Genomic DNA, 23,028 nt, shown 5'->3' on the forward strand with positions numbered 1-23,028 from the left:
TTAAAAAAAAAAAAAACAGGTATCTTAAAATAACAGAAATTATTATCTCACAGATCTGGAAGGTACACGTCCAGAATCAAGGAGACAGCCGAGCCACACTTCCCTGACACTATGGTGGTGAATCCTGCCTCACCTTCCCTAGCATCTGATGGTGGCCGGCAGTCTTAGTGTTCCTTAGCTTGTAGCTGCGTAACTCCAACTTCTGCCTCTGTTCATCACAAGTCGTTTTTCCCCCGAGCACTTAACCTCTTCTTATAAAGACTGATCATAGTGGATTAGGGCCCACCCTAATGACCTTATCTTAAATTGATAACACCTACAAAGACCCTGTTTCCAAATAACATCACCAGGCAAGGTACTGGGATTTAGAACATCATCATAGCTTGTGGGAGGACAAAAGTCAACTCCTTAACAAGGAGGAAAGCAAGTAGTCACCTGTGTACTATCTATGATAAAGAAAAAGTGACCTAAAAATGCAGAGTAGGCTAGGGGTGTGGCTTTGGAGTGGAGCATGTGCTCAGCCTGCTTGCGGCTCTGAGTTTAGTTTGATGCCCAGCATTTTCCCTACCAAAAAAACAAAAACAGAACAATAGGGTGACCTGGTTTAGCAGGGGAGGGAGGTTTGTCCCGAGTGATTGGGTGCTCTCCAGGTTAAAAAGAGAAGGAGCAACTTTCCAGGAAGAAGAAACAGCTATGCTGAGAGCCCTGCAGCAGTGAGGCTTGGAGTTCTGAGGAAGTTGATAGGAAACCCAGTGTGCTGGGGTGGGGAGCAGAAGATGGGCTGAGGAGATAGGGAGGAGCAGAGCCAGCAGGGCTGTGCTCACCGTGTGGAGGCAGTGTGAGGGGGTTGTGGAAAACAAAGCAAAGAAGAATACAGGTATACAAGTATATAGGGTGGATGGAGTCCTTGGCTGACCACATTTGGAGCCCTTTGTGTTGTAAGGAGTGCCTTATTTAGATGAGTGTTTGTTGGACTTTGAATTAATACATTTATCTGAAGGGATAGATGGCTTAGGATTTGGAACTAATGACTTGCATGAGAGGACTTTTCTATATTTGTCCTTGGGGCAGAATTAGACCCATTGGTAGGAGTTAAAGGAGGAGAGAGTGCCATGAAATAAAAGGCTTTCTAGCCCTGAGAGCTACACAAGGAGAGAACAGGAAGTCTTGAAACTTAGGGGACTCTTTGCCCCCAGAAGATGGCCACCTGTCAGGGATGATGGAACTCTGCAGTGAAAATAAGGTGGGAACAGTTTCCTTGAAGGCCTTCTACAAGGAGCATTTGTAGGCTTTCAAATGTTACCCTAAGATTTCTAAGATATATTTACATGTGTACTTTATAATTAAAAGTTGAGAGCATTAAAAATGCCTTAAAAATCACACATCAGGCTGGGGTTGTGGCTCAGAAGTAGAGCACTCGCCTACCACACATGAGGCACTGGGTTCGATCCTCAGCACCACATAAAAATAAAATAAAGATATTGCATCCACCTATAGCTAAAAAATAAATATTTTTTTAAAAAAATCACACATCACTGGAGCCGAATTCATTTAAAAATCTGGGCAGAGTTTGAACAATCTGCTGCACTCTGCTCGGCAGCACCGGTGTTTCCTGACACTCTGCTGTGATTGCAGTAATTACCCTTAACCTCACATCTGTGGTACAACCCTCTCTCCCCTTGTCCTTGAGTCCTCACGGCTGCCTGTAGCTGATGTGTTCTGTCAAACTCACTGCTGGGTACTGGGATTTAGAACATCATCATAGCTTGTGGGAGGACAAAAGTCAACTCCTAACAAGGAGGAAAGCAAGTAGTCACCTTTATGCTATCCTATCTATGATAAAGAAAAAGTGACCTAAAAATACAGAGTAGGCTAGGGGTGTATTTTGAAATGTATGTTAAGCAAAAAAAAAAAAAAAAAATCCTATTTAGAAGTGATGGCATGTGAACACACACAGTGTCTTTTACATCAGGCAAGCAGCATTCCCTTCACTGGGAGAGCAGGAAGCAAGAGGGCACAGGGTGTGAGCAACCGTGTGAACCCTACCACATGTCTTCAGAGGGATGTTCTCAAAGCAGCACAGACCAGCTGCCAAAAGGACACTTCAAAGGAATTTCCATCTTCAGTCACATCTCTTGAAGGAGACATAGCCGTATTCTACTTCTTTTTCCTCTCCTCCCCACTTCTCTTTTAGCAGGTGGACATTCTGGAGGGTCTTGTTCTTGAGGCTGCTGTCTTTACCTAGAGTCAAAAAGAAAGCTCAGGAGCTGATAGAGAAGGCAGAGAACCTTCTCGATCTGTCTCTGCAGTAGCTCAGAAGACCTGGGAGTGGGAGCACAGGTGAAGGACTAGGGACCAGCGAGAGGCAGCCAGAAACATCTTAGGGCATCTTTTTACCTGTGCAGGTGAGAAGACAAATGTTCTAAGGATAGTATGAGGTCAGATTAGACTACAATATGCATGTGGAGAATAACAAAATATAAGGCTAGGAGGTTCTGCTAAGAACAAGTCACAGCGGAGGGGTTTTGAAACCCAGGCTGAAATGTTGGAATTGTTGAAGTTGGCAGGAGGCCGATGAGATGCAATTGTGGATAAATTGATCCGGAGATCTGAAAATTAAAAGATCATTGTTTACATTTTATAATTCTCTTATTTTACTATGTGCTGATATTTCTAAATTATATTTTCAAGCATCTATAAAAAAAACTATGGAAACTAAATTGTTGAGCCAGAATAGTTCATTTATACATCTCTGGACATCATTTAAGGTCAGGGCTGGTTTTCTGGACATAGCCAGAATTCAGGGCCAAAGAGTGGATCTTTTTCTCTGCATCTTAGGGCTGAATACCATGAAGGGCAGATCAGAGGATTTTTTCCTACAGAAGCAGGATGCATGTGGGGTCCAAGGGAGTTTATCTTGGTTCTTTCTACACTCTTCTTACTTGAATACTGCAGGTGTACCACTGCCATTGTAAAAGCCTTTAGAGGAGAGAAGGCTAACTTACCATTTACCTAAATTTTAGTTTGGGGTAATAAGACTAAAAATGAATGTTTTAAACAAGAAGTATAAGAAGCATCAGGAGTAGCAGGTAGAGTTTAATTTAATATAAGTAAATATATACATATTTTATATAAATTTCCGAGTTTGCAATGCTTTATTCTTTTGTTTCTATGAATCTTATTCATATAAACCTGCTCTTTAAATATTACTTTAAAACTCATTGATCAGTGATTACCCAGTAGTTTTTTAGATTCTGAGATAATTTGAATCTTAAATTGTATAGCCACTTAAGCCATTACTATTCAAAACTAAAAATCAAAATAAGTGTTTCCAGGAATTTTTAACTAAGAATTTGCAGAGTAATATGATTAGGATTTTTTTTTCCTTTTTGCTATTTATTAGGGGAATAACTATTAATTACTAATAAGTATTTTACAAAATTCAGAATCTTTTCAGAGTTTTTAAAAAATACAGTGAGGAAATTTTTGAGGAAAATTTTTGAATGTATATTTTAAGAAGTGACAGATTATGTAAATCATCAAAATTCAACATGTATTTTGAAGATTATGGATATTGCTTAGTTATTAGAAAAGAGCATAGTTGGTTTCCTTATTTTTGCTTTGCTCTAAGGAGTAGCTAAACAGTATTCAACTTTTTTAAAGAATGGATTCAGGGGTGGAATAATGGATCAGTCAGATTAGTCGTGGCTTCTCCCAAGGAAAAGCGCTTGCTGCCTCCAACTCTGACCAAGGCGAGCCCTTTCTGGGAGTCCCAGTAGTGCCTGGACTTCCCATAGCCACAACTATGTAGCAAATTCTTTGGTAATGACCACTTGTTTGTTCCCCTCAGTCCCCTGGAATTTTGTTAAGAAATTGCAATGTTGACTTTTTATTTTTTGAAAATTTTAAGCCTTGATCTTTTAGAGAAATTGGCATTATGTTGAATGACTGGTAGGTTGAATTCAAGTCTATGTAATAATATAAAAATTAAGACAAATTCTAGTAAACACTTTTTAGAGAAATTGTTTGCAGTTATAGCTTACTAATAAGAGAATAGAAATGTGACAAGGAAGTCAGACTTCAATTTTAGGGATCTTATTGTTTCATTTTAATTTAAAAACATTTCAATTTAAAAAATTATTCTTAGTTTGCATATTCTAAATATAATTTTTACTGACTCTGAACTATGATGATGAAGAACTGGCACCATTTTCATTGCTTCTTGGAGCACACAATAGGAATGTTTTATTCAGAAGTATTTAAAGCCAATGGGAACTCACAAACTTCTCTTAGTCGATAGTAGTGTTTCAACAAACTGCCAAGATGCTAATGATAAAAAATATGCATTATTCCTGTAATTTAAGAGGTACCAAATCAGAACGTGCTTTTCAAAGTTGAAAAATAGTTTCAAAAGTTATTACTGTTTTTCAAGAACTGACTTTGTAGCAAAACCATAAACCATAACTTGATATCCATCTCCATTTCTTGAACTTGAATTAAAAATGAGTGTGAATTGTTGTTCAGTTCTTTTTCTACCATAATTTTATGGAAGAAATTTTGCCAACCATTGAAACGAAAGTGGCCAAATTCTAACTATTAATGAAGTTAGGTGGTTTTGGGGGTGGAGGAGGTAAAGTTGGTGGATGGAAAGGGGTGCTTTCCAAGAGAATGATTAGAGGAAATTGGATTTCTCAGCTCTTTGCCTTCAAACAAAGAGAGGTTTCATGTACTTTTAATTCCCTTCCCAGTCTAGGTACCTACTTCTAGTGTCTCAGATCTGAAATTCAGCTACTAACCAAGACATGCTTAAGGTTCCTCCAGGTCATCTGGATTTTCTTGGCCTCCTGGAGTTGGCTTGAATTTTATGGGCAGTGGATTAAAGGTAGGAGTAAGGTAATATAGAGTGTTTTTAAAACAGTTGTGTTTATTTTTTAAAGCAGTTTCCTTGAGACGTAATACTGAATGAATCCCCCTCTTGTAATGAGGAGCAGTTTGGACACTGCATTGGCCACCATAAAATTTAGCAGCATTTATAGAAGAATTACTGGCAATTTAATTGACAGTAACCAAAGATTTAATGCTATAAACTTCAGTAATCTAGAAAATCTACTCATCTGAAATAGCTTGCCCCATAAAAAACATCATGCCAAATGTTACAGTGTTCAGTGGGTGTGTGTAAAAAGCAGGCCTAAAGGGTATTAAACTCTTTGAATACCTTATGGGAAAAATATTGAAACAGATTTCAAGTTATTACATCCATACACCTGTTTCTGGAAGGAAGAATAATTATCAGGAAATGTAGCAGAAATTGCCAAAGTTTCAGATTTCATTGAAGAGTTGAAAGTGGGAGTATAAAGCCTGGTAGAGCAGGCCCTCCTGTGACCCCCATGACCTTCAGCTATAGCTTCCGGTTTTCTTGACCAAAGACAACTCAGCATAGCTGAAGCACACAGAGGTTTGTGGGAAAGATGCAGGGGAATCTGGCACACTCAATATCAGGTCAGCAGGGGCCGAAGGAAGGGAAAAGTTGGCTTGTGCCCCTCCTTCCACGTCTCCCTGCTTGGGCAACACACTCTGTTATCCCTACTCTTTTCTGAGTGGCCACAGACTGGCTTCTACTGCCATCTTCTTGATTTCTGCACTCTGCCAGACTGGTGCCCCGCCCAGTGACTCCAGCCAGAGGACTGATGGTTTGACTGGTTCAGTTGTTGTAATGTTCAGAGTTACAAGGTCTCCTAAATGTGCCCAGCCTTTGAGTATTTAACCCTAAGCTAGGTACCTGTCTGTAGCCCACTTACTGTGGCTTGGGGGTTGTAAAACAGTGCTATGGGGAGAGCAGTGGAGAGGAGGCAGGAGCAGTGGTCAGTGAGATGGGTCTGTGGTATAATGACTGGGCAGCATAGTGGTTGTCAGTAGAGGGTCCCACCTGCTGCGTTTCACCTCTGTTTCCATGACATGCTGATTGTGATATTGCATAACTCTTCTATACCTCAGTTTTCTCATCCATGCTATGAGATTAATAACAGTCCTGATCCTACAGGGATAGTGTGACAGGTCATCAAAGAATAAGTTATCGGGGACAGTGGTGCAAGCCTGTAATCCCAGCGACTCTGGAGGCTAAGACAGGAGGATCATGAGTTCAAAGCCAGCCTCAGCAATGGCAAAGTACTAAGCAACTCAGACCCTGTCTCTGAATACAAAATAGGGCTGGGGATTTGGATCAGTGGTTGAGTGCCCCTGAGTTCAATACTTAGGTATTTTTTATTTTTTTAATGTTTATTCTTAAGTTTTAGGTGGACACAGTATCTTTATCTTACATTTATGTGGTGCTGAGGATCGAACCCAGTGCCTCGTGCATGCTAGACAAGCACTTTACCACTGAGCCACAACCCCAGCCCAGTACTTAGGTATTTTTAATAGTAGCACTTGTAGATTAGTGACGGGTGTTAAATAACTTTGGAAAGGGTGTTTCCTAATGTTTGCAGTGGCACTCATAGGGTGATGGTCTCAGCAGCCTGGGGAGAGGGAACAGGTGGTACCCTCTGGCATTCGGAGTGATTTATATAACCCAACGATTGCAAAGACCTTTGGGGACTAAGCCGGTCACTGAGCTCTTTGACGGGACAGGCAGAGTGCTGACTGGGCAGCTGCTCTGGTTACCAAGATGCAGAGGGCTTGCTTTCTTCATTTCACTTTCTTCCTCCCCAACCCTAAGAACAAGGTTGCATGCTCCACCCCCTTTATTTATTCATTTATTTGCATCTATTTGAATGACAGGTATATTTTGCTCCTGGTTTTTGCTTTCACTAAAGTTAAATGAATTCACATGTTTTGAAGCACCCATTGTCTTTACAAACTTTAAATCTCTACATCAGCCATTTATTTCTTGCATGTCCTTAAGAAAAGTCCTTGCCTGAGTCTGGACTCTGTATCAGAAATTTTGAAATAATACACTTTGCTCTTACTTCTGACAGTACTGCCTTGCTATAAAAAGGAAGAAAATATAAACTGTATTAGGACAGTGGTTGTAACTTTGTAGTGGCCTCAGCTGTGTTTTAATTTATACTGGTATCTACAATGACATTCACCTATCTGGAGAAAACTTTAGAGATTAGAGTTATGTAAGTTGTTCAGAAAATTTGTCATGAAGGTAAGATAAATTTTGGATCAAATATAAGTGAATATATATGAAAAAGTATTCTTATTTTCCAGAAAATTAAGGTTTTAGGTTTGAATGCAAAAGTTTGTTGTTTTGGTTTTGTTTGTTTGTTTGTTTGTTTTGCAAACCCAGACTAAACAATTATCTTTTATGATTGCCTTTTATCCTGAATAATAGTTATTTCTTAAGAAATTAATCTCACAAAGCTAAGAAAAAAGAATAAGAGAAAACCCAATATTTTTTAAAGATTTTTAAAAGATGGACACAATATCTTTATTTATTTTCATGTGGTGCTGAGGATCGAACCCAGTGCCTCACATGTGCGAGGCAAGCACTCTGCCGCTGATCTAAAACCTCAGCTCCAAGAGAAAACCCAATAATTTTGTGGCATCCTGTCCATATCTTTCTTTCTTTTTACTAAAGTTATTTAACCCACAATATAATTTGTAAAATTGTCTTGGAACTTTAAAGTTGTAGAAATACAATTGATGATGGGTGTGGAAATCCAAGATCAAAAGGTCTAGTTCAGAGAAAAAAAGTCCCAGGAGGCAAAGATCTTTGTCCTATTTACTGTAATTACTTTCCTTCTATCAGTCCAAAAAACAAAGTGCATATGTCTGTCTGTGAAACTAGCAACTGGAATGAGGAAAGAAAAATTGGTTATAATTTGAATGAGCTAATTCATGGATGATTTGTTGGGACGCCTGTCCCACTCACTTGTCACTGCTAGTTCCACTCCTGTAAGATTTATTGTTAGGGCCTGTGATACTGGGACAGAGGACTGAGTTTGAAATTTCAGCCTGTACTTAGAACAGGAGGGGAACAATTCATTTCTATGTGACTTAAACTCTACATCTAAACTATTGAACCAAAGTGAAAATCCAGGATGGACTTTTGACTGTATTAGCAGATTTTGAAAGATTGAAAGGAAGTCCTCTCTGTGGTGGAAAATCATCAGGGCTGAGGATTTACTCGACCCCAAAATTCTGTGCTATCATGTTGGCAACCTGGATGGAAGAAGTTTTAAAAGGTCATAACTCCAAGATGCTGAAGCAGGAGTTTAACTTTCTTTGTCAAGAATTAATAGGGGTTGGGGTTGGAGTCATAGCTCAGTGGTAGAGTGTGAGGCAAGTGGGTGGCACTGGGTTTGATTCTCACCACCCATGTAGATAAGTTAATTAAATAAAGTTATTGTGTCCATCTATGACTAAGAAAAATACTTTTAAAAAACTGATAGGAGTTCGTCAAGGCATAAGGTGCTTAGAAACTGTGATACTTAAGGTGGGGAGTGGGTGAACGTGGGCTGAGGAAGATGCACATGTGTCATTAGGTTCATTGGCTCATTGAAATCATCCAGAACCTTCAGCAGCAGACTTTATTGTTAATCTTTCCCAGTCCTCACTTAGCTAATTTTATTTTCAGGTCTCATCTAGTATTATGCCTGTTTTTCTTCCTCAAATGAGAAGCCACTGTTTTAGCAATTTTAAAAAAATATTGAAGATGGATACATATCTATTTCTGGTATCACCATAATGATTTGAGATGTCATATAGAGACATATAGATATCATATAGACATGTCATATGGAGACCCTTTATAATTCTAAGGCCAGGGACATGGGGATGAGTGTTACATGGGCCTCTTCCCAGAGTCAGATCACTGTCTTTTAGCACATGTATGCAGGTTCCATACTAAAGATGAATCCTTGGTAAGTATAGCAGAAGCTGACTGTGGGTATATGGTGCAGATCCACAGTGCACTCCTGGAAAAACTGTCAGCCCCCTGTATCAGTAGCATCACTTTGTATGGGTTTGTTGCAAAAGGATGAGTGTATTATTTTTATCCTGCTGTATAATTTTTTATTTTTTTGAAAAAATTTTTAATTGATATTTTTAAATAAATGACAGCAGAGTGCATTACAATTCTTATTACACATATGCAGCACAATTTTTCATATCTCTGGTTGTATATAAAGTATGTTCACACCAATTCGTGTCTTTATACATGTACTTTGGATAATGATATCCATTGAATATTTTTTTAGCAGTGAAAGTGCCTTGCGAAAATGAGAGTAAGGGGCTGGGGATGTGGCTCAAGCGGTAGCGCGCTCGCCTGGCATGCGTGCGGCCCGGGTTCGATCCTCAGCACCACATACAAAGATGTTGTGTCCGCCGAAAACTAAAAAAATAAATATTAAAATTCTCTCTCTCTCTCTCTCTCTCTCTCTCTTAAAAAAAAATAGAGTAAGGTTGACGTAACTATCTCACAAGAGTTTTTAAAAAATATTTAAAGGAAAAGTTATTAAACAAAAAAAGTATTGATAGCAAATTATTTCACTAACACTGGACACACATTATTTTCTCATTCCCTTGTTGCCACACTATTTTTATATATCACTGTCTCTGCAAAAAAAAAAAAATATATATATATATATATATATATATATATATATATATATATTTTATAAAAGCATGAGATTATCTTTTTTCTTTAGTTACTAAGCACTGTATGATACGCCCACTAGGATGTGATGAATGTTTATTTAAGAATGACTCATTAAGTTGACCCAGTATGTTTTCATGTTCCTTTTCTCCCATCCCATTGTATTTCTACAAAATTAGTTTTGTGTCACTGCTTTTATTTATCGGTATTTCACCAGGCTATGCGTAGTTGAGATTGTTTGCAAAGGACATTGAGTAACCTGTCAGTTCTGAGAAATTTCTGACGTATGCTTTTCAATTACTCAGAAGCAAATGAATGCTTGACAATTGGGACCTGTGTCTTATTTCCCCAGAGCCACACAGAAAAGCTATCTGCACATAAAATACTTTGCATCTTTAATAGGAGACAAGCAGGAGACATCCAGTCTTACCTGATGAAAGCGATACATTTCTAAAAGGGTTCACTTTTTACTTCCTACATAATCTGAAGTGAATGACATTCAATTTTATATTGGAGAGCTGACCACTAATCTATTGATTTGGGGTAATAATTGGTTTCCTTATTTTCTTTCATTTTTATGCTATATTTTCCTCTCAAAATTTCACAAACATGAGTGTGATTATAATATCAGAAAAAGGTTTTAAAAGTAAAAGCTCCCCCCCAATCTTATCAAAAATCCCTGCTTCGTTTTCCTTGCTTGCTTTCTGATTTTTTTTTCCTCTGTTAAATATGCTTAGTTGTAGAATCTGTGTCTTTTATTCACAAAAGTCAAGGTTAAACAAGTGCTAGCTCCTTCATGAACGTTTATTTAGTTAAATGACAAATAGGTATACCTCTTTCTGTTGCCCACTTGTTGCATTCCTACAGTTGGGTATGACATGTCCCATGATCTTAAATCTCTAGTGAAATTCAGTGTACCATTTCCAAGCACTGTTCCTTTAGCAGTGGTGCCTAATTCTTGATCTTGGAACAGGTCTGTATAAAAATACTTCAAACGTTACAGAAACTCAGCATTTAATAAATACCTTCTCCCATCTTCCCTCCCCTCTTAATTGAACTCTACATAAAACTTTTACTTTCCACTTTCTGATTCTTTTTAAGCAGAACATGTACCTACTTTATCTTCTAGGTATGTTATACAGGGATAGCTATCAACGCCTAAATATAGTATTGACAAAGTTGCAAACTTTTCAACAAGCACTTGTGAAGTGCTATGTTTTGGTATGGAAGAAATTGAAGATGTGTAAAAGTTTATTTTTAACTTCAAGAAATTTTTTACTTGTTTTCCATGTTGCTTTATATTCTTTGAATTAGCTGCCTTCAATATTGAGAACTTGTATTTATGTCAATGAATAATGTTCAGTGGGTTAATTTTACCTGCCAGAATTAATGTGATACTGATTTGTTAACATTCCAGAAATATCTCTTTCTCTTACAAATGTCATTTAGATTTAGTAAGGAAAAGTAGCTTTATTTTATTCTTACAAATAAAATATTTTAATACAAGCTTTAGATTAAGGTTGAACATGTTCAGGGGTTTATTTTATAGCATATAAGGGTCTAACCTGTTGAGGGAAGATGTCAAGTTGTGATCTTATGAGTTGAGGTTATTGATGGTGAATATAATAAGTTGAAGGAAACAGCATTCAAAGCCAACAAGATCATTGTGCAGAAGTACAATACATGAAATGAAAACAAACATGACTTTTCAGTTAAAATTTTATTGACTGATAAGCAATTTGTATTCTATTTCCTATTCTTTAGAATTTGCCTGCTGAATCACATGTCTCTGTAGACAAGGCCATGTAGAGCTTTCTAGTTTTTATTTTATACATAGGTTGTACATATTCATTGGAATCAAGTTTAAACAGATATTAGAAATATAAAATGAGGAATGGGGAGTAAGATTCTTTGCCTTCTTTATTTCTTCCATTTTTTAAAAAAAGGCTATAAATAATAATATATAATAGTTGACATGGATTTGGGGTTTACGTATTTCTTTTAAAATACGTAAACATGATTGAATAGTAGTTTTAGTCACATAATCTCAGCATGCTTTGAGGGCAGTTTCATTATCCTAGCAAGTTCACATCTGCTCTACATTGTTTTAAAAGGAAACTGTAGTTCACACAGACTGGCTAGTGCATCACGATCACCATTTTACCTGCTTTTAGACAAAACTATACTGTAAATGCCATAAAGCTAGAGAACACATCTGTGTAACACCTTTCTGTATATACTTGTAGCACAATCCCTGACATTTAGTAAGGTCTAAAATACCTGAGTTGACATTTAGTAAGGTCTAAAATACCTGAATGCTTATAGATACAGAAACAATGAGGCAATTTACTTCCTTCCTTGGAGCAATGACTAAATTAACCACCTCCTGGAATTTCTGTCAACAGAATACTTTTTTAAATTTTTAGAAAGTGAACAAAAGTGACAAATCCTTTTGAACACCCAGGTCTGCTAACCCTTTGCTTCCCAAATCAGCCACTCAATGGCATCTTATGTGTGGAGTGTGAGTGGGCTCTAGCAAATGCATAGCTCTCAACCCTCCATCATGTGGTTGCTCTGAGCCACACCATGTTAACAGGTAAAAAGTGAATGCAGTCACCCTGAGTCAGGACAGGACAGGTCGCCAGATGGAGGGATGCTGTTTCCAGATGCCTCTGACCCCCTCCTCCTCCTCTCTCCCACTCAGGTTGCACTCTTCAGAATGATTCCCTGCAAAGCAGTGCTGACTTTTGCCCGATGTCTGATCCGGAGAAAAATTGTCACTCTAGACAGTCTGGAAGATTCCAAACTATGCCGCTGCTTGACCACCATGGACCTCATTGCCCTCGGGGTGGGAAGCACCCTGGGTGCTGGCGTGTATGTCCTTGCTGGGGAGGTTGCCAAAGCTGACTCGGGCCCCAGCATCGTGGTCTCCTTCCTCATCGCCGCCTTGGCGTCCGTGATGGCTGGCCTCTGCTACGCTGAATTTGGGGCCCGAGTCCCCAAAACTGGGTCTGCATATTTGTACACTTATGTTACAGTTGGTGAGCTGTGGGCCTTCATCACTGGCTGGAATCTCATTTTGTCATATGTGATAGGTACGTTTCACAGATGAATCTAAATTGTGTAGACTGGTAGAAGCAGCACCCCTGAGCAAGAGGCCTGGTGGTGGGAGTGCAGGTCTGTGTTCCTTGGTAGCTGCCTGACCGCCCGTGGGTCACTGGATCCCAGTGTCTCACTTTTCTCATTTCTAAAATGTCTCCAGTTGCACAATTCTGTGATTGATCAATTGATTGATCTATTGGTTTTATTTATTTATTTATTTTGCTTGAGATAGAAGCCAGGGCCTCATGCATGCTGGCTAAAGCACTTTACCACTGAGCTACATCCCTCCCCCAATTCTGTGATTTTGTTTCAATACCAGATATGTCTCCTAATGGGTTTGAAAATCCCATGTTAAAATATATATATATTATTTATGGTTAAAATATATATGTTAAAAAAAAATATATATATATATATATATATATATATATATATATATATATATATATATATAATATGTGGTTCTTTATTGCAAATAAAGTCACCTGATTCTACAGTTTTGAACTTGAGCATTTGATACTAGTGTGTAATTACAGAATTATTAAAATAATTTTCTAATGTGATTAAAATTTTCAATCTATGTAAATTAATGTAAGTTAATCCTAGAATAAGACCAAGTAGCATATGATGTTAATTTTCTGCTAGTGATTTTTAATCTCTGAATGTTCTATATTTTGGGAAGGTACATCAAGTGTGGCAAGAGCATGGAGTGGCACCTTTGATGAACTTCTTAGCAAGCAGATTGGTCAGTTTTTCAGAACATACTTCAAAATGAATTATACTGGCCTTGCAGAGTATCCAGACTTTTTTGCTGTGTGCCTTATATTACTTCTAGCAGGTAAGATAACCAAACATACTTTTCCCTATGATGAGCCAAATTCCAAATTAATCATCTCAGGAAAGTAGGTCACTGCTGAATTTGGAGTGTGAGTTCTCCAGATTAAGTCAGCATGTTTACACACTTAGGTTTCTGTTGGATGTCTGTGGGCATTGTCACTGGTTAAACTCATTTTATCTTCTGTGATTGGTTATGTTTCAAAATTAAGCAACTCAGGAGACTCCAAAAAAAAAAGATTGCAAGTTCAAGATCAGCCTCAGCAATTTAGCAAGACCCTTTCTCAAAATTAAAAATAAAAAAGGTAGGTTTGTAGCTCAGTGATAAAGTGCCTCTGGGTTTAAACCTCAGTACCAAACCAAAAACAAAAGTCTGAATCTGAATTGTTTGGAATGATAGAAGAAACATGTCTGAGTAAAAGGCATTAGCCAAATGATAGCATGAGGATATTTGCAAGTATACTATTTCTAGAAGAAATTCAGGTTTTCTATCAGGCTTTCATCTGCATACTGTAGGCATCGGTTGAAAAGGAGGCATTCAGATCATCTTTTTTTTTTAAATTTTTTAGTTGTAGATGGACACAATACCATTATTTATTTATGTATGTGGTGCTGAGAATCAAACCCAGTGCCTCACATGTGCTAAGCCAGTGCTCTAACACTGAGCCACAACCCCAGCCCACACCTTTTGTTTTTGAACATAGATGTTGTATAGCAAACATAGTTGATGAAATTTTTTAGTTTTTACCAGTGTTATAGCACAGTGGTTTAAAAAGGCACAAGAACTAGAAGTAGGAACAATCTGGTTTTCAGTCTTGCTCTGCCACTTACTGCTTTTAGAACAGTTTGTTTACAGTTTACTTAATCTTTCCATCCATCACTCAGTTTGCTCATCCATAAAATAAGGATATCAGTTTCTACCTTAAACATGCCTCTTTCATGGAACATAGTAAATACTCAATTGATGGCCAACTTCATTTTATAAGCATAGTTAATCCCTATTGTCCCCCTCTGTTTTCTTTTTCTTTCTTTCTTTCTTTCTTTCTTTCTTTCTTTCTTTCTTTTTTTTTCAGTTGTAGTAGACAGCATTTTATTTGTTTATTTTTATGTGGTGCTGAGGATCGAACTCAGTGCCTCACACATGCCAGGCAAGCAATTCTGCCACTGAGCTACAGTCCCAGCCCCATTTTTTTCGTTGTTTCTTTAATATATTTTTTATTTGTTCTAATTAGTCATATATAACAGTAGAATACATTTTGATATGTCATACATAAATGGAGTATAACTTCTCATTCATCTGGTTGTACATGATGTAGAGTTACTTAGGTCATGTAATCATGTAGGCACATAGAATAATAATGTCCAATTCATTATATCATTCCTACCCCCAGACCCCTTTCCCTTCCTTCACTTCCCTCTGTCTAGTCCAGAATACCTCTATTCTTCTCCCTGCCCGCGATTGTGAATTAGGATCCTCATATCAGAAAAAACATTGGGCCTTTGATTCTTTGGGATTGGCTTATTTTGCTTCCTGCTATGCCCTTTGACTTGTTTTAATTATTTGAACGTTTTTTATTTTGATTGATAGTGCTATCTGCAGCCCTGGTTTTGCTTGTGTGTGTGTGTGTTGCTAGGGATTAAACCCAGGGCTTTGGGCATGCTAGGCAAATGCTCTACCCCTGAGCCATTGGGCATGCTAGGCAAACACTATTACTGAGCCATACCGCCAGCCCTGAAGTCCTAATTAAGCCCATCAAGGATTGCACTAAAAATAAATTTTTTTTTATTTGTTCCTACTTCCTAGTTGATTTACTGTGAGTAATATACCTGCTCTTGCCTGTCCAGCCTTACCTCTATTTTTTTCCCCCAGATTAGAAGGATGTGACAAAAATATCTTTTGGCTCATTATGAAATGTTTACCTGTAAAATTATCTGATTTAAAAAATATCTTTATCATTTAAAAAGTTAGTCCTTAATAAAATGTATTATATAGGGATAGAAACATGAACAAAATTTATCGGTCTAAAATGTTTTCTATTTTGCTTCTAATGGCAAAAAAAAAATACATTCATTGTCTTTCATCAGATGATGGAATTTAGTTTGGTTTGGTAGCGAAACAGTCTAGCTTACATTAAATAAGTTATATCATTTTTTATTTAGAGGTGATTTCATTAAACTTAAAATATTCAGCATTAATCTCTCAGCATTGAGCAGCATGTAGCTGTGACCCATTTAAATTCCATGGCAAGACTAAGGTTTGGCCTGAGCCTACATCATTTTTCTCTGTTCACTCACCATCATAGCTTTCCTTTAAAGATAGTCTAAACTTACATTATAACACTGTCCTTACAGTTTTTGAAGGTCAGAAACCCCTCTTATATTTATTCCTTTGGTAATACCCCCTGCCTTGTCAATCGGAGGGAAGTACATGCCATATTCAGATGAGATATTTATTGGTCTCTAGTCTATTGGTGGGAGATGAGACCTCAGAGTAAAGAGTGCACATGGAACATTGGGAAACTGATATAAGATGGGATAGTTCCTTTGTTATTCTCTGGGATGTATAGCAACCATTTGTAACCCAGCTAGACAATTACAGAGTCAGTACTTGTGCTGACCCTATGGCTGTCCTTTGTATCATTCAGAGTTATTATTATGAGATTCTGGGAATTAGAAGAATGAGATTCAACTTCTCTCACCTCTGCTTGGAAAATCTTGCTTATGGGATGCAGGGTGTTGTGGGTATAGAGAAGAAGCAAGTAAATCTGTGGCATAGTATTTCCATAGCAGTCATTTCTCCAATAATAATATGTAAACTTTATTAGGTCCATAATTCATATCTTATGCTAGATAGATTAAAGATTCAAATATGATAAATATAATAATCGTTAATAACTAGAAGGAAACATATGAACATTTATAGGTTGATATTAGGAAAAAATCATTAAAGATAGTAAATAAAAAAGGAAAATTTATAGGTTATTTGAATAACTTTTCTATATATATAATCAATAGGAAGGTTAAAAGCAAATGACAGAACTGGGTATAGTTAAGTGTTAGAGCACCTGCCTCATGTGCACAAGGCCCTGGGTTCTGTCCCCAGTACCACAGAGAAATAAAATAAAATATTAAATAAAAACAGAAAGCAAATGATAAATAGGGAAAGTACATACTATACAGAGAGCTTATAGCATTAATATATAAATAAATCTTATAAATCAATATGAACAGAATACACTGATAGAAAAACTGGGCAATTTCAATTGGGCCAAAGTTTCTGTAGAATATTTTCACAATATGACTAAAAAGCCTTGGGAAAATTGCATAACCTTTGATACAGTATTAACTTATAGAAAATTATTGTAAATAGCTCAAAATACAAAGGGCTGGGGGGCTGTGGTTCAGCGGTAGAGTGCTTGCCTAGCACAGGTGAGGCCCTGGGTTCGATCCTCAGCACCACATAAAAATAAATAAGTAAAATAAAGGTATTGTGTCCAACTACAACTAAAAAATAAATTTAAAAAAAAAGGCTGGGGATGCAGCTTAGTGGTAAAATGTCCCTGGATTAAATTCGCATTATCAAAAAAAAATTTAAAAAAAAGAAAGAAAATTGTTGTGGGCTGAGGCTGTAGCTCAGTGGCAGAGTGCTTGCCTCAAATGTGTGAGGCACTGGGTTCAATCCTCAGCACCACATAAAATAAATAAACAAAATAAAGACATTGTGTTCATGTATAACTAAAAAAAATTTAAAAAAGAAAATTGTTATAAAGAAATAATTAGAAAGTATACAGAGATATTTATAAGAGGATGATATCACTGCTCTTTATAAATGTAAAAAAAAAACTTAAGAGTGATCTAATTGTCTATAAATAAGAGATTAAAGTATGGCATCTCTGTATAATTGGTTACACAGCTGTTAAAAATGAGGTTATGTATTTGTTGATGTGGAAATATGTCTCTGTGTTTGTATGTGCAAAATTATGTAGGAGACATCATGGTTGACTTTTATTCTCTTCATAGTTCTTCTGATAAGATTACTTGTATAGAATATGTTTATATCTTACTATACAACAAATCAATAGTTTCTATAAAGCTATTGATTAAAATAAATTTAACAAGGAACTTTTTTGGCATGACAATTGAAGAATTATATTCCAACTATGTGTAAAATAAATACATGGCAGATGTATGATTGAGTTTTTAATTTTAAAAGGTTCAATCCCCAGTACCATGAAATAAATAGCTTAAAATAGCTTTTTAGAATAGCATTCCATTACAGTGAAGTGTTGCTTTACATCTGCCCACCATTGGTAACAATGGCCAGAGTTACTAGACTTATATTTCTTAGTATGGAATCTCCTGGCTGAGCACTTTTTCCTCCAGAAATCAAACTGGTTGTGTTCAGAAGATGTGGCCTCACAATGAGTCAACTAATAAGTGAACTAGCCATGGAAATGAATAAATGGGAGTTAAATACAAGAAGGCTGGTAACAATAACATCCCTGAGTCTATATTTGCTTCAAAATGTCATTGCCTTTCTTGTAGGTAAAATGACAGTGCTCTTTCTTTTTCCATAGGTCTTTTATCTTTTGGAGTAAAGGAGTCTGCTTGGGTAAATAAATTCTTCACAGCTATTAATATCCTGGTCCTTCTCTTTGTCATGGTTGCTGGCTTTGTGAAGGGAAATGTGGCTAACTGGAAGATTAGTGAAGAGTTTCTCAAAAATATATCAGCAAATGCCAGGTAAAATATTTAGGGTCTTTTTTAATCCCTCTTTTAATTTTTATTTTAATGTTACATTGTATTTTAATGTTTCATGGGGTGTACATGAAAGTTTCCTTTAGTGCAGTGGCTCTCAAACGTTTTGCTTCTGAGACCTTTCTGGGCTCTGTTCTATGCCAAGGCTCTCCCTCCCAGACTCCCCTCCAGACATAAAGGTGTAGGTGTGCTCCCTGTTGAGCCACTGTGAGAAGCTGTATAGCTGCTGGTTCTTGGGAAGGGCCAGGGCAAACCCTAACCACTGGAAGAACTTGACTTTTTCCCCCCAGCTGTTCACCACCCCTAAAAAACAATGAGTGTTTTTGAGTCATACATCCTTTGGGACCACATTCAGTTTCTTTACATTTTTTCAGACTTTTAATAATTTTCAGGTCTTGTTTTTTGGAGAATGATATTAGGTGTATAAGCAGAAATAAGATTACAAAAACATCTATTATATAGAGTAAGATACATATAAATGTTTCTCTTTATATATATATTGTCCGTGGTCATTCTGATGAGGTAGAAATTAGTGTCCTCTGATTTTATACAGATTTTAACATATAATAAAATTTTAGCTTCCATATTATTGAGCAAGCCTAGGGAATTCTGTTTTACTTGTAATCTGGTTCCTATCTGCTTCATGAATTGAAGAATGTACTCATATTGGAAAAATAGGAAGGAAGTTTCTTGTCTTTGTCACAGAACTTGGCCCATGCTAGGGTCTGTACTCTGAAAATCCTGCCTACTTGTGGGTTCTAGCCAGAGTAGGTCTGGATCGTATATGCATTTGCTATTGATCAGCCTCTGCTTGGATGTTAGTGACACAGAGGGTCATCGTCAAGAACAGGATGACAAAATAAGATGTTAGTTTTAGTTTTTTATATGTCAGCTTCAAAGAGCTGATGAATACAACAACTTTCAAAGGATGTTGTTTGAGACAAATCACCAAAAGTGTAAGTTTCTCTGAAAATGACTTAACAATGTGTTTGCTTTCTTCCTTAGAGAGCCACCTTCTGAAAACGGAACAAGCATCTACGGGGCTGGTGGCTTTATGCCTTACGGCTTTGCAGGAACCTTAGCTGGTGCTGCCACTTGCTTTTATGCCTTTGTGGGATTTGACTGCATTGCAACAACTGGTAAGAATAATGTCTTAGCTCCAGGTAGAAGGTGAAAGTATTCCTTATACCACAGGAGTAGCTGTGCGTGGCAGCAGAGAGTGAAGAAAGAGTGGGATTTGGGTAGGAAGGGTGCTGATTCCACATCCATCTGTGACACCTGCCATATCTGATTTAAAAGGCACTTAGTGAAACTACTGAGCCTTGGCTTCTGTAGCTGTACAGACCCCTCAGATACTGTGAAGATTACCTAAGGTAGCATATGGGTCCAGTACTTTGCAAGCTGTCAGATACTTAGTGTTAATCATAATTATCATCCTTAACCTTCTATTTGGAGTGCTATCGCTTTAAAGTGATTATCTTCTTAAATTGTCTTTTCTTTAGTCAGACAAAACATTGACTGATACTTTTATCTTTATCCTGTACAATAAGTACTCAAATAAGAATTGCTCTCCAACATAGAAAATTTAAACAAATCAATTTCAAGCAATGAAATTGAAGATGCCATCAAAAGCCTACCAACAAATAAAAGCCCAAGGCCAGACAGATTCTCAGCCAATTCTACCAGACCTTTAGAGAACTAACCCCAATCCTCCTTAAGTTATTCCGTGAAATAGAAAAGGAAGAAACCCTTTCAAACTCATTCTATGAAGCTAATATCACCCTGATACCAAAACTAGACCAAGACACATCAAGGAAAGAAAACTTCACACCAATATCCCTGATGAACATAGATGGAAGCATTCTTAATGAAATACTGGCAAATTGAATACAAAAACATATTAAAAAGATAGTGAACCACAATCAAGTGGGGTTTATCCCAGGGATGCAAGGTTGGTTCAACTTATAAAATCAATAAATGTAATTCATCACATCAATAGACTTAAAGACAAGAATCACATAATTATCTCAATAGATGCAAAAAATGCATTTGACAAAATACAGCACCTCTTCATGTTCAAAACACTAAAAAAGCTACGGATAATAGGAACAATGCCTCAACATGGTAAAAGCTATATACACTAAACCCAAGGCCAACATCATTCTAAAAGGAGAGAAATTCCCTCTAAAAACTGAAATAAGACAAAAGTGCCCTCTTTCACCACTTCTTTTCAACATAATCCTTGAAACTCTAACTAGAGAAGTTAGGCAAAAGAAAGAAAATAAAGGGTTATAAATAGGAAAACAAGGACTCAAACTACCCCTATTTGTCAATGAAATGATTCTATATTTAGATGACCCAAAAAACTTGTCTCTCACCCTGCACAAAACCAGAAAGCTTCTAGAATTCATAAATGAATTCAGTAAAGTGTCAGGATATAAAATTAACAGTCATAAATCAATTGCATTCCTGTACACCAATGATGAATCAACTGAAAGAGAAATTATGAAAACTATCCCATTCAAACTAGCCTCAAAAAAATTAAAACACTTGGGACTCAGCTAACAAGAGAAGTGAAAGACCTCTACAGTGAAAACTGTAGAACTGTAAAGAAAGAAATTGAAGAAGACCTCAGAAGATGGAAAGATCTTGCATGTTCTTAGATAGGTAGAATTTGTATTGTCAAAATGGCCATAATACCAAAAGTGCTATACAGATTTAGTGCAATTTTCCTGTTAAGGTTCTGATGATGATCTTCACAAAAATAGAAAAAGCACTTGTGAAATTCATTTGGAAAAATAAGAGGCCCAGAATGACTAAAGTAATCCTTAGTGAGAAAAGTGCAGTAGGAGGCATCACAATAGTAGACGTTATTATACTACACGGATATAGTAAAGAAACCAGCATGGTATTGGCACAAAAACAGACACGAAGACCAATGGAACAGAATAGAGAACACAGGCAAACCCACATAAATACAGTTACCTCATACTAGCCAAAGGTGCCAAAAACATATGTTGGAGAAAAGATAGCCTCTTCAACAAATAGTGCTAGGAAAACTGGAAATCCATATGTAGCAGAGTGAAATTTAACCCCTGTCTCTCATCCTGCACAAAACTCAAAATGGATCAAGGACCTAGGCATTACACCAGAGACCTTATGCCTACTAGAAGAAAATGTAGGCCCAACACTCTGTCATGTCAGCTTAGGAACAAAGTTCCTCAACAAGACTCCTAAAGCACAATGAGTAAAATCAAGAATCACTAAGTGGGATGGCATCAAACTAAAAAGCTTCTTCACAGCAAAGAAAACAATCAAGAAGGTGAACAGAGAGCCTACAGAATGGGAGAAAACCTTTGCCACTTGCACCTCAGATAGAGCATTAATCTCCAGGATATATAAAGAACTCAAAAACTTAACACCCAAAACCCAAATAACCCAATCAATAAATGGTCCAAGGAACTGAACAGACACTTCACAGAAGAAGAAATATGAATGGTCAACAAATAAATGAAAAAATGTTCAACCTCACTAGCAATTAGAGAAATATAAATTAAAACTACGCTGAGGTTTCATCTGACTCCAGTACACTCATACATTGCTGGTTGGGACTACAAATTGTTGCATCTCAGAAACCATCATTTGACCCAGTTATCTCACTCCTCAGTTTATACCCAAAGGACTTAAAATCAGCATACCACAGTGACACAGCCAAGTCAGTGTTTGTAGCAGCTCGATAATTCATGATAGTTAAGCTATGGAACCAACTTAGATTCTCTTCAACAGATGAATGGATAAATAAAATGCAGTATATTTACACAATGGAATATTGCTCAGCCTTAAAGAAGAATGAAATATGGCATTTGCCAGTAAATAGATAGAACTGGAGACTGTCATACTAAAAGAAATAAGCCAATCCCAAAAAACCAAAGGCCAAATGTTCTCTCTGATATGTGGACGCTAACACATAAAGGGGGTGGGGAGGGAAGAATAGAAATTCATTGGATTAGACAAAGGGGGATAAAGGGAGGGGAGGAGGTATGGAAATAGGAAACAAAATGAATCTTACTTACAACTTTCCTATTTCCTAACAATTCAGATATGTACATATATGAATACACAACCAGTGAAACTCCACATCATGCACAACCACAAGATTGGGATCCTAAATAGAATAAGTTAAACTCCATGTGTGTATAATATGTCAAAATACGCTCTACGGTCATGTGTATCTAAAAAGAACAAATTTTTAAAATAAGAATCACTCTGCAAGTGTTTCCTTTGGGTTCTTACCATTACATGGCCTTATAATACAGTTGACCATGTTTTGGGTAATGCCTAATTTTATAAGGATAAAAAATATTCTTTTTTTTAATATTGCAACTAGAATTCCTTTAGAAATAAGTTTATGGGAAGCCTTCATGTTTAAGAGCCTACAGAGCGTCATAGCAGTCATTTAATCTCTGTGGATGAGTCATTTTCCAAATGGATTCAGACTCTAGGCCTATCCCTAAATCCTTAAGAATGCTGATGTGATTTTTTTTTTTTTTAATGGGAAACTTTCTTTTTTTTTTTAAATGCGTGACTTCTCCCTCTGGAAATTAGATTTTTATGTGATAGCTAAGTACTTTCAAAAAAAGAGGGGAAGTTTTGTGTCAAATAAGTGGATCAATCTAAGAAAACAGCAGGGACAGACGCAGAGTAGAATCATCATGGAGGACAGGAAGAATTTG

The 23,028-nt window shown here is 36.9% G+C and overlaps 1 protein-coding gene across 1 annotated transcript in view; it reads left to right on the top strand.

Annotated features, from left to right (window-relative positions):
* Positions 1–23,028, top strand: part of Slc7a2 (solute carrier family 7 member 2) — a 65,382-nt gene that overhangs the window by 27,137 nt on the left and 15,217 nt on the right. The window contains exons 2-5 of the mRNA XM_026389432.2: positions 12,306–12,696; positions 13,386–13,541; positions 18,115–18,280; positions 19,301–19,434. Of these exons, the coding sequence (XP_026245217.1) occupies positions 12,321–12,696; positions 13,386–13,541; positions 18,115–18,280; positions 19,301–19,434 (832 nt within the window). The 5' untranslated portion in view covers positions 12,306–12,320. The remainder of the gene's footprint in view (positions 1–12,305; positions 12,697–13,385; positions 13,542–18,114; positions 18,281–19,300; positions 19,435–23,028) is intronic.

This window comes from Urocitellus parryii, chromosome 14 (assembly GCF_045843805.1).
Source record: "Urocitellus parryii isolate mUroPar1 chromosome 14, mUroPar1.hap1, whole genome shotgun sequence".
NCBI classification, from domain to species: domain Eukaryota; kingdom Metazoa; phylum Chordata; class Mammalia; order Rodentia; family Sciuridae; genus Urocitellus; species Urocitellus parryii.